This window comes from Mchenga conophoros, linkage group LG4 (genome assembly GCF_057382185.1).
Source record: "Mchenga conophoros isolate Kocher_MC1m ecotype Shallow Benthic linkage group LG4, M_conophoros_male_GT1.1, whole genome shotgun sequence".
Lineage (NCBI taxonomy): Eukaryota > Metazoa > Chordata > Actinopteri > Cichliformes > Cichlidae > Mchenga > Mchenga conophoros.
The window spans coordinates 35878213-35890627 of record NC_140529.1 but is presented as its reverse complement, the minus strand read 5'-3'; the positions used below and the strand labels follow the sequence as shown (position 1 = coordinate 35890627).

The following is a 12415-nucleotide window of genomic DNA, read 5'->3' as shown; positions in this document are numbered from 1 at the left end:
GGAGCATCCGGTTTGCTTCAGCAGCATCTCGATAAAAGGAGTTTCAACCTCCTGCTGGAACCATCCATCTACTCTTCTGGTCCCTGTCAACAGTGCTGACTCAGGACTGCATTTGTTTTTTTAATCACTTGTTGCCCTGTCATTTTTAACTGAACTGGGTCTAGATACCTGGTGGGTGAGAAAATACAGTCATTCTCTCGCAAACTATTTTTAATTTCCTGACGTTCCTTTTTTCTTTTAAAAATTCAGATATCATCATGAGCACCGATGCTGAGATGGCCCAGTATGGGCCGGCAGCTATCTATCTCCGGAAACCTGAGAAAGAGCGAATTGAGGCTCAGAACCGTCCGTTTGATGCCAGAACAGCCTGCTTCGTGCCCGAACCCAAGGAGCTGTACATCAAAGGTGTCGTCCAGAGCAGAGAAGGTGGCCAAGTCACCGTGAAGACCGAAGCTGATGAGGTGAATATTTGTGCACGCGGCGTCGTCGTAGGTGGCAACTCTAACCTTAATCCATGAAGGAAAAGGCCAAAATTAGTCTTTGTGTGTCAGCTATAAATACTGTTTTCCTTGTTTCCTGATTGCCAAGACTTTGGAGAACAACTGAGTAAGAAGAGAAATGACATAGTCTGGTTGTCCAGGGCCAGGGTTAGGGTTTTAAGATAAGATAAACCTTTATTAGTTCCACTTGTGGGAAATTTTTTGGTCACGGCAGAAAGTGGAGAGTACAAAGTTAAGAGCAGCAAAAATTAAGAATCTATAGAATAGAATGAGATAAAATAGAATAACATACTGCACAAAACAGAATAAAATACTATGTTGTATCAGAAAAATTGCACTCGGTAATATTGCACATCAGCGAGACTAGGCGATGGCTACCATGGTGTATTGGATGTGTGTGTGTGTGTGTGTCTGTGCTCATGTGTGGTCATCTGCAAAGTCTTTATTGTGGTGTCTGACAGAAGTTAGAAGGAAAGACCTCCAAAATCTCTCCGTCCCACATTGTGGTTGCTGCAGCTGCCACTAAAGGAGCTGCTCAGTGCTGTCAGAGTCTCCTGCATGGGGTGGGAGATGTTGTCCAACGGGGATGACAGCGTAGCCACCATTCTCCTGTCACTCACCACCTCCACTGGGTCCAGAGGGCATCCTAGAACAGAGCTGGCCCTCCAGATCAGCCTGTTCAGTCTCTTCCTGTCTCAGGAAGGGTCACTGAAGTTATGTCAATGACCCTCCCAACAGTCCGTCAGACAATTTGTTTTGGAGCACAAAGACAAAGTCAATGCACGGCCAGCATGCATGACACTTTTCAAGCCTTCTGCACCATGTGATGCTCCACCAAAGCAGTTAGAGTAGAGAGAAAGCGAGAAGAAGGAAAAGAAATAACAGAGGAGAGAAAAGGTTGCACGGATAGAGGTTGGTAATGCATTCAGTGTATCACGCATCCTCATCTCCCTCCATCACTCCTGCAGGGGAAGGAGGGAGACAATAGTAAAGAAAGGTCAAAACTTCTTGAGATAGAACAAAGATGGAGGGGTGAGGGTAGCGAAAGGGTTGGAGTGAGGAGGTTCCCAAAGGTCAGTACCACTTAGTCCAATTCTGAAAAAGGTTAAGGTCAAAGATGAAGAAACCAGCAACACGTAAATCCAAATGTGGCAATATGTATACATCTACTACATAAACATACATATACGTAAAGCTAAAAAAATGTCATTTTTTAGAGGAGAGTTTGAAATTATTTGTCTTATCCACTGTGTAACATTTTGTCTATGAGCATTTTCCCCAAAATAGTGTCATAATCTTTTTTAAAAAACAGTGAAGGTTCCTTAATGGTTGCTGATTTTTATGCTGTGTCCTTCTGGATACAAAGCAGATAGAAAAAAGTTTCAGTTTTGTTAGATCTTCTTTAAAAATGTTTTCATCTTTCTGCAACCATCGCCGTCTGATTTCCTCTGCTGACATTTTAGTTTGAACTGTCCTTTGTTGTCTTTGCAAACACAAAACGAGGTCTTCCGAGTTCATTTTGTGCTTCTGCAAAACTTCTCAGCTGCAGATATTTAAAGAAATAATCTCCTGTTCAGAGTGAAAAGGAAAACATGCGCATTTAGATGATAAACCTAAAGCAGAAATGCTCTTCTGCTCTTCCAGGTTATAAGAGAATCTTTTTCTTTGAAGTTTTTTCTCACATGATACCAAATTTAATCACATTTAGAAAATGATTTAGCCGTCTCCTTTGGGTGGTTTTTCCACTGTGTCAGAGCATAAACACACCAGGCAGAGGTAGTTTATGCCACGTGTGCCCACTGAGAGATATCATTTGTTAAAAATTAGAACATAATGAACCTCACAGACTAATAGCACAAGAATAACCTTGGCTATTTTTCAGATTTAATCACATACAATCAAAACACAACTACAACAGAAGCAAACGAAGCCCAGCTCAGTAGCAGCTAATAAAATAAAATAAAATATTTTGCTTTTCTGATTCTTTGAGTTTTATATTGTGCTGAATCTCATCACTCCTCTTTCCTTTTCTCTTCTCCATCCACTCTTACAGATTGTAACAGTTAAGGACGAAGATTGTCTTCCCATGAATCCTCCAAAGTACGACAAGATCGAGGACATGGCCATGATGACGCACCTCAACGAGCCCTCTGTGCTGTTTAACCTCAAAGATCGTTATGCGGCGTGGATGATTTATGTAAGTAATAAACGACATTCTCGTCTCTCTATATGACTCGCTGATTTGTCCCACTTATATTCTCCTCTGCAGACCTACTCTGGGCTCTTCTGTGCCACTGTGAACCCTTACAAGTGGCTGCCAGTTTATGACCCACAGGTGGTGGCAGCCTACAGGGGGAAAAAGCGCATGGAGGCCCCGCCACACATTTTCTCTGTCTCTGATAATGCATATCAAAATATGCTTACAGGTGAGAAAGAGAAAGACTTTCTGTGAGCTTTTAGAAGATTATTAAAGACAAACCAGCAGTTCACATGGCTGTTTTGTACAAATTTGTACTGAAGTACAACTATATTTATTTATTTTGTACTATATTTATGTTCTCCCCAACAGATCGTGAGAACCAGTCTGTCCTGATTACGTGAGTCTGAGCATGGAAGCTAAAAACGAGCCTCATATTCCAAAACATTACAAAATGAAGTGCTTTTATTGACCGACTTCAAGTATTGTATTATTCTGTCTTCACAGTGGAGAATCTGGTGCAGGAAAGACCGTCAACACCAAGCGTGTCATCCAGTACTTTGCGACAATCGCAGTGTCCGGTGGTGACAAGAAGGATCACTCTGCTGGAAAAATCCAGGTACTGATAGTAAGACAAGAATCCAGCTCATGATCCGAAGCCTGGATTTAATACCAAATCCCAAACATGGTGCTGGTCTTGTTTTTCAGGGGACGCTGGAAGATCAAATCATTTCAGCGAATCCCCTGCTGGAAGCCTTTGGGAATGCCAAGACTGTGAGGAACGATAACTCCTCAAGATTTGTACGTTTTTAAATCAGCGAAAACTGAATAGTGAAAGATGTGTAATTTAATTGTTTGGTGGGTTTTGGTGGGTATAAATCCAATGGATGACATTTGTATTATGTTTTCTTTGAGGGTTTTCACAGACTTTATGTTTTTACAGGGCAAATTTATCAGAATTCACTTCGGAACTACAGGAAAACTGTCTTCTGCTGATATAGAAACTTGTAAGTTTTCTTTTACGTAATTGAGTCATCCTCATATAATGGCAATTTTATTTATATAGCACATTTAATTACATGCAATCTCAATGTGTGTAACACAATAGACAAAAACATGAAAAGTTTACAATGACTTAAGGTCGTTTAAAGAAGTCAAAATATAATAAAACAAAGCAAAAACAAACAAAAAAAAAGATTTAATTTGAGGAACAGTTAAATGAGTTGCAAACATATATGCATGCTATCTAAACAACATGTATTAGATGGTCAGGATTGTTAATTATTTCCTGTAAAACCATGTAGATCTGCTGGAAAAGTCCAGAGTGACTTTCCAGTTGTCTGAAGAGAGGAGCTACCACATCTTCTATCAGATACTGACCGGGCACAAGCCAGAGCTTATAGGTAATGTGAGCATATTAGGTCTTAAAGCATGATTTAACTTTAAGACATTTTTATAAGAAATGTTCTGCTTCTCCTCAGAAATGCTCCTCATAACAACAAACCCGTATGACTTCCCCATGATCAGTCAGGGGCAGATTTCTGTGGCCAGCATCAATGATATAGAAGAGCTGGTGGCCACGGACGTGAGTCAGCTCTGCAGTTCTAATCATTTGCAATGACATACAAATTTAAACTTTAGCTCATTATTTGTCATGTTTCACAGACTGCCATTGACATCCTGGGCTTCAGCAGTGAAGAAAAAGTCTCCATCTACAAACTGACTGGCGCTGTGATGCATTATGGGAACATGAAGTTCAAGCAGAAGCAGCGTGAGGAGCAGGCCGAGCCCGATGGCACTGAGGGTGAGTCCTTCTGCCTTTTCATTATCAATAAACACACCATGAATGTCTTTATGTCAAAGAAGTCCTTCTGTCTCTCAGTGGCAGACAAAGTCGCCTTCCTCATGGGGCTGAACTCTGCCGACCTGCTGAAAGGACTCTGCTACCCCAGAGTGAAGGTGGGGAATGAATATGTCACCAAAGGTCAGACAGTCCCTCAGGTACAGTAACAGCATAAAGACTCTTAAAGCGTGATAGCTTGGACTGATAGTTTAAATTACTGCACCAGAGGGTTGGGAATGATGCAAAGAGAAGTGTCGTCGCTATCCTCCTCACATCAGCTGGAAAACAAATCCTGTGATCAGAGTCAGATCTGTGTGAAGGGCATGAATGTTTCATAAGAACTGTCATCTCCAAGGACTCCAAGATAAAACACAATGACAAAAATAAAATAGAAAATGAAAAGTATGCAAAGATCACAGTACAAAGATTTCTAATGGACTTTAATGTGATGAATCCTGTTAGGTGCTGGTAACATGTTCACTGGTTCCCATTATTCCACCTAATCAGGGAGATTCGGTGTTTGATCATCCCTGTGAAGTTCATTTCCACTACTTTGCTGAATCAGGGATAAGCTTCAGAGCTTAATAAAATCTCTTTGGATTTTACATTTGTTTTGGCAGATAGAGTTGTCTGCCTCACTTGTTAGGCCCCCAGGTGGAATTAAAAATACTGATAACATTTTCCAGTCTAAGATAAATAGCAACTAATGATTGCAACAGTTGTACTAACTAGACTGTCAAGGACTCACATTTCTCTGTGTAAGAAATACATAATGCGGATTCAAGGGCTTAGACAGAATACAGCTTTTTTGTAGGCATAATCTTCCTGCATTTGTTTGCTTGGGCACCTTTCTATATACATGCAAAATAGCAAGAAAAGAAGAGCAGCGCAGGTGAGATGGACTGCAGTTGGATGCCAATTTACTAAAGTAAAACGTCTCAAAGCCCCATCAAAAACAACATTAATTGGTCTTTGCTCGAACAGAACTGCTTTCCGAGTCTGACATTTAAGTCAATCAGCACCTGTCAAAGACTGAGTCCTTATAAAGGAACTCAAAATAAGCTTCTTTCAGACCATATGAACAATTCCTTTAAAGTCCAGCCACAATGATGTCATTGCCATGTATTAAAATGTCATAAAGTGATGTTAGTGTAATGTTCTCCCCAGTCATACAGTTATGCTAAACGGTGGCTGGAGACTGCTGCACAAAATTATTGCAACCTTGTATAATGAATCTAAAATGGCAGTAAGACAAATCAGTGTGTGATTGAATATCAGCTTGTAATTTTAATGCAAGCTGTTTATGGTAATTTGATAATTAACTATGATAAATGTGCAAAAATATCAAATCTGTTGTTGTCTACATACACATAAACTATTATTTATAGTCAAGCCAGAACACCATAGTCCTGAAACAGAAACTATTCCATGCACAGTGACACAGTTGCTGCAGGACAGATGCATAACCATATATAACCATAATACAGTCAGTTGGTCCAATATTACTTTTAAGAGACACATTGAAGACGAGTTGCACTCATTGGTGCACGCTGACTCAGACTGATCGAAACATTTGCCAGCTTTTATGAATTTGTCAATCATTTCCAAACCTTCACCAATACAGTCACTGGGCAACTACTGATTTTTCCTAGTCAACAGGAGGTTGCCCACCTATTTGGTTTCCTCTAGTGTGACCTAGCTTACAGCTCTTGGACTATGTCCTTGTGTAATTAGCAGACAAATAAAAATGTATCATCTGGCAAAAACTACACTCAAAAAAATTGGGGGGGATTTACTTTAAAAAGTGGTTCCACACAAATGTGTTAAGGAAACAGTTTGGGTTTACTTAAGTTATTTGTGTTATTTCAGTGAAATATTGTATTATTGCAGGTTAACTCAACTGATTTTCATTGAGTCGGGTCAAATTAATACTAACACTAATTTAGTGGGTTTATTATGAGTTAGGAGTACAAGAGGATTCCTCAAAACCAACAATAGTGATGTTTCATTTTTTTAGTGTACAAAATCACCCTGCACTGATGTCAGTGTCCCCTTAATGAACTGGCTCACTAGCCTGAACATTATTATAGACTGGATAAAGTGCAAGAAGCCCAGATTACCTTGGTATACTTTCCTTTACAGCCTTTAGCTATCTGTAATTGTATTTTTTGTTTTTCCCACACAGTATTTTCTCACCTACTTTGTATCACTAAAAAGGTCGCCAATGCAGTCAGTGCTCTGGCCAAATCTGTCTATGAGAAGATGTTCTTATGGATGGTCATTCGGATCAATGAGATGTTGGACACAAAGCAGCCAAGGCAGTTCTTCATCGGTGTGTTGGACATCGCTGGATTTGAGATATTTGATGTAAGTTTCGACTCTCGCAGTCAAATATACTCTCTTTCCTATTTGTTGAATTCTGGGTTCTTGTTGTAGTTCAACAGCATGGAGCAGCTCTGCATTAACTTCACCAACGAGAAGCTGCAACAGTATTTCAACCATCACATGTTTGTGCTGGAACAAGAAGAATACAAAAAGGAGGGGATCGACTGGGAGTTTATTGACTTTGGTATGGACCTGGCAGCCTGCATTGAGCTCATTGAAAAGGTGGGATAAACATTCTGATATAAATGCATCAGATTTCATTTTGGACACCGTATCTCATGTGTTTCCATTATGTATTCAACAGCCAATGGGCATCTTCTCTATTCTTGAAGAGGAGTGCATGTTCCCCAAGGCCTCAGATGCTTCTTTTAAGAACAAACTCTATGACCAGCATCTTGGCAAAACAAGTGCTTTCCAGAAACCAAAGGTTGTCAAAGGCAAACCTGAGGCGCACTTTTCCTTGGTGCACTATGCCGGCAGCGTGGATTACAACATTAGCGGCTGGTTGGAGAAGAACAAAGACCCACTGAACGAGTCGGTGGTGCAGCTGTACCAGAAGTCATCAATGAAACTGTTGTCGTACTTGTATGCCTCTTTTTCCAGTGCAGAAGCAGGTACATTATATCTGCTTCACACACAGAAATAAACTTCCTGAATCTGAAAATCAGTGGGAACTTCAAACCTTAGACATGCAAACTAATATTTCTGTTCCTTCTTTGCAGAATCAGGTGGTGATGCTGGAGGAGGCAAAGGTGGAAAGAAGGGAGGAAAGAAGAAGGGAGGCTCATTTCAGACAGTGTCTGCTGTTTTCAGGGTACAGAAGTGATCTGTGGAAAGTTAACTTTCACTGTTTTGATTTTTAGGGGTGGTGATCCTCCAGTAAGCAACACAAATTGAATACTAATGACTTGTTGGGTTGGTCTTAGAGAAATTTGTGTCCATAATCGTGGCAAAGCCTCCTCGTGTTGTTGTTTTTTAAGTTGTTGGTCTAATGGATGGGATATCCCTAACTCTTGTTTTCAGTAAAACCAAAACATAAAAACTGCTCATTGATCAAATCTGCTCAAAAAGATTCATGTTCAGGTCAGGTCGCTGACATCACTCCACTTGACAAATGTTGGCTTTTTGACAAGTTTTATAGAGTCTCTTTTTGGATGTCAAGGACCTTTAAATTTGACCTCATTTCCCAAGAGGACGAGTCCGCGATTCCTTTTGATAGTCTCATTTTCCAAATTATGTGTGCCTGGTGTGAATGCTGAACTGAACTGATTTTGGATTATTTGCACCTTTATTCTAAATGTGTGATAACCTCAGAGATCTGGTAATTGTTCTTCTGCAGGAAAATCTCGGAAAGCTAATGACCAACTTGAGGAGCACACATCCTCACTTTGTCAGATGCTTGATTCCAAATGAGATTAAAAAACCAGGTACACATGAAAGAAAACACTTATTTAAGACAAAAATAATGCAAATTATTACCTGATTATTATAATCTGTTGTGTCAACTTCACTGCAGGTGTAATGGACAACCACTTGGTCATTCACCAGCTGCGCTGTAACGGTGTGCTGGAGGGCATCAGGATCTGCAGGAAAGGATTCCCCAGCAGGATCCTTTATGCCGATTTTAAGCAGCGGTTGGCACTGATTACAATTCAAAAACAGCTAATAATGAGCATTTAACTAAATCATTAGTGTTTATGATTGCTCCCATTTATCCACATCCAACAGATACAGAATCCTGAATGCCAGTGCCATCCCAGAGGGACAGTTCATCGATGGAAAGAAGGCTTCTGAGAAGCTTCTTGGTTCGATTGACATTGACCACACACAGTACCGGTTTGGTACCACAAAGGTATTTGTCCAGAGTGCTGTGAAGTTCTAAAAGCTTTTAGGTACAAACTGATCTGTTCATACGCCATAATGTTTGCAGGTATTCTTTAAAGCTGGCTTACTCGGCACTCTAGAGGAGCTGCGAGATGAAAAGCTGGCCTCTCTTGTGACCCAGACTCAAGCTCTGTGTCGTGGCTATCTGATGAGAAAAGAATTCAACAATTTAATAGCACAAAGGTGGCCCATCATTACAAATACTCCTCAGTAATCCTAAAAAACAACCACTGCAGGGAATAAAAACTGTATGTTTTTCAGAGACTGCATCTGGATTCTCCAGTATAACCTGCGCTCGTTCATGAATGTCAAACACTGGCCATGGATGAAGCTGTTCTTTAAAATAAAGCCACTTCTAAAAAGCGCAGCAACTGAAAAGGAGATGGCAACAATGAAAGAAGACTTCATCAAGTGTAAAGACGATCTGGCAAAGTCAGAGGCCAAGAGAAAGGAGCTCGAAGAGAAAATGGTTTCTCTGTTGCAGGAGAAAAATAACCTCCTCCTGCAAGTACAAGCTGTAAGTGTCAAATAACATCCAGTGAGTCAAATCAGAGTTCACGCACTCGTTTTTAATGCTGGTATATCATTTCATTTTCTCAGGACTCTGAAAATCTTTGTGATGCAGAGGAGAGATGCGAAGGTTTGATCAAAAGCAAAATTCAACTGGAGGCCAAACTCAAAGAGGTGTCGGAGAGGCTGGAGGACGAAGAGGAGATGAACGCAGAGTTGACCGCCAAGAAGCGGAAGCTCGAAGACGAATCTTCTGAGCTTAAAAAAGACATCGATGACCTGGAGCTCACGCTGGCTAAAGTTGAGAAGGAGAAACATGCTACCGAAAACAAGGTTTGTGATTTTTAATGGACGTTTTAGTTTTGGTGATAGGGAGGAAAAATCTTCTGTGAATTGTTCTACATGAAGCGTTGTCATTGTTGATGTCGATCAACCTGATCAAACTTAATGGCAGTTCATGTAGAAACCATCAAGTTGGTGGATTTATTTTGCACAATCTGCACAAATACATGAGTGGTATCAGTAAAATGCTTTTCACCTTGCCTTTTCTGCTTTTATATAGATCAAGATTACCAAAAACAACAAGGGGCTGCCTTGTCGCAGCTCTATGCACTTAGACACCACGATTGCTAAGAGCTAAATGATAATGTTCGCATGTTTACAGCTGCTTTTTAGGTCCCAAGATCTTCTACCAGCAAGTCTCACAACCTCGTGAACATCTTAGATCTAATCTGAAGCCCGGATTCAGTCCAAAGCGGCAAAATGGGAACAGAGACATTACTTTAGTTTAGTGAGACATATTTACCTTTATTCATCAAAGGACCGCTGCGACAAATGTTATATATTTGACTTTTATTCAATATAACTCAAAGTGCAAGACTGAACACAGGAAGTCATCAGGAAAGTACAGAGCTGAAGTGTAGTTTCACATATATCGCCCCCTGGTGGCCATTTAAATGTATGCAGTGTTTTAGACCAAGAAGTTAATGCCCGTCCTTCACCCTCTATTAGTGCTCTATTAACAAAGTCATGTGACAAAAATCCATCTACTGTTTCAGTCTAGGAGGACTCACTCATTGTGTGCTCTAGGATTATTTTCTGTTTGTACTCTGATGTTCATAGCGGTGACCTATGACCTATTGCAGGTTAAAAACCTGATGGAGGAGCTGGCTGGTCAGGATGAAAACATGACCAAACTCAGCAAGGAGAAGAAAGCTCTCCAAGAGGCTCATCAGCAAACACTGGATGACCTTCAAGCAGAGGAGGACAAAGTCAACACTCTGACCAAAGCCAAGTCTAAGCTGGAGCAGCAAGTGGATGACGTGAGCTGGTGTGACTACTTTCAGACCCTGGTGTCGCTAAATATCTCAATTAACTTTGTGCGATTTGCTTGTAAAGCTTGAAGGTTCACTGGAGCAAGAAAAGAAGATCCGCATGGACCTGGAAAGAGCTAAACGGAAGCTCGAGGGGGATCTGAAGCTGACGCAGGAATCCCTCATGGACCTGGAAAATGACAAACAACAAGCTGAGGAGAAAATTAAGAAGTAAGCTTTTGCAGTGGTTTTGTGTTCAAGTGGAAATGAACTGATTAAATACTTCATATCTTCTTATCTTCACAGAAAGGAATTTGAAAACAGCCAGCTGCTCAGCAAAATTTCGGACGAGCAAGCTATAAACAACCAGCTCCAGAAGAAAATCAAGGAGCTCCATGTATGAAGTTCAGAGTTAGACCATAAATTAATAACACTGTTAGAAATGACCTGTTTAAGTCTCGGTGATATCGTGTGTTGTGTTTTTCTGCTTTCAGGCTCGCATTGAAGAATTGGAGGAAGAAGTTGAGGCCGAGCGGGCGGTCCGAGCCAAGATCGAGAAGCAGAGGTCTGACCTCACCAGGGAGCTCGATGAGATCAGCGAGAGGCTGGAGGAGGCCGGAGGAGCTACCGCCGCCCAGATCGAGATGAACAAGAAGCACGAGGCTGAGTTCCTCAAACTGCGGCGCGACCTGGAGGAGTCCACGCTGCACCATGAGGCCACGACGGCAGCTTTACGCAAAAAGCAGGCAGACAGCATGGCTGAGCTGGGTGAGCAGATCGACAACCTCCAACGAATCAAGCAGAAGCTGGAGAAGGAGAAGAGTGAACTGAAGATGGAGATTGATGATCTGGCCAGCAATATGGAAACTGTTGCAAAAGCAAAGGTGATGTTGCGGAACTCCACTTTTTCATCCTTAGGCTTTGCTCAAGTAGTTCAGCCACAGTTTTGAGGATATTTTGCTTATTCGCCTTATTCTTATGCTTCAATCATGGCAGGCGGGTGGAGCTTCTGAGAATATCATGTTAGGTATATTCAGTCTCGTCAACATCATATCCGGTCGTTAAGTGATGACGCGACGAATCCTACTTCCGGGTCTAAAGTAGTCTGCGTTTAATATGGCTTTTGTGTTGTTAACATGTTTAATGTTTTGTATTTTCTTCTATTTGATCTCAAAAAGCTCCTAAAACAGTCAGTGATCACTGTTGACCTCCCTCGGCTTTTATTACCGCTAATCATTTATTTAAGCTCAGTTTTTAAAACCTTAGGATGTAACTACAGCCCAGCCCATGCAGCAGTATATGAATGACTAACCTCGTATTGTGGATGGATTATCTCAGTTGTTCTCCTGGCTGAAGTTTGGTCCTTTTACAGCATCCTGCCATGCGATTACATTTGTTCCTGATAGGGTTGCCAACTCCCTGAAAAATAAATAAGGGACACCTCGTGGCCAGGGCCGGGCAACCCAGTTGTCTTCACCCTTCCCAGTGTGGTAGCTCTTTTTTTTGTGTGTGAAATTATTTTTTTAACCATTTGACTTGAATTTGATTTAAGCAGATGCATATTCTTTGTGATATGACCATATGGGAAACAAATGATCATTTAGCCATTTATTTTTAGCTCAAAATGACAACATTAACACAGTAAAACAGGTCTCCTTCTTAAACAGAAGCCTGTCATGCTTAACTTTTGAGAATATAAGTAAATCTTTCTTTAAAAGAACTCTGCCCTGCTTAACTTAAAATTATATAAATTAATAGAAAGCAATACAACAAAAATATTCTT

At 40.9% G+C, this 12415-nt stretch overlaps 1 protein-coding gene across 1 annotated transcript in view; it reads left to right on the top strand.

The window, feature by feature from the left end:
* The first annotated feature begins 71 nt into the window (after positions 1-71).
* Positions 72-12415, top strand: part of LOC146576688 (myosin heavy chain, fast skeletal muscle-like) — a 98979-nt gene continuing 86635 nt past the window's right edge. The window contains exons 1-26 of the mRNA XM_085272130.1: positions 72-171; positions 250-461; positions 2554-2697; positions 2770-2926; positions 3070-3097; positions 3205-3316; positions 3406-3498; positions 3641-3704; positions 4002-4100; positions 4179-4282; positions 4363-4501; positions 4580-4698; positions 6758-6907; positions 6977-7147; positions 7230-7539; positions 7648-7739; positions 8265-8352; positions 8442-8559; positions 8654-8777; positions 8856-8992; positions 9071-9326; positions 9410-9652; positions 10465-10641; positions 10718-10863; positions 10939-11029; positions 11127-11516. Coding sequence (XP_085128256.1) covers positions 258-461; positions 2554-2697; positions 2770-2926; positions 3070-3097; positions 3205-3316; positions 3406-3498; positions 3641-3704; positions 4002-4100; positions 4179-4282; positions 4363-4501; positions 4580-4698; positions 6758-6907; positions 6977-7147; positions 7230-7539; positions 7648-7739; positions 8265-8352; positions 8442-8559; positions 8654-8777; positions 8856-8992; positions 9071-9326; positions 9410-9652; positions 10465-10641; positions 10718-10863; positions 10939-11029; positions 11127-11516 — 3756 coding nt within the window. The 5' untranslated portion in view covers positions 72-171; positions 250-257. The remainder of the gene's footprint in view (positions 172-249; positions 462-2553; positions 2698-2769; positions 2927-3069; positions 3098-3204; positions 3317-3405; positions 3499-3640; positions 3705-4001; positions 4101-4178; positions 4283-4362; positions 4502-4579; positions 4699-6757; positions 6908-6976; positions 7148-7229; positions 7540-7647; positions 7740-8264; positions 8353-8441; positions 8560-8653; positions 8778-8855; positions 8993-9070; positions 9327-9409; positions 9653-10464; positions 10642-10717; positions 10864-10938; positions 11030-11126; positions 11517-12415) is intronic.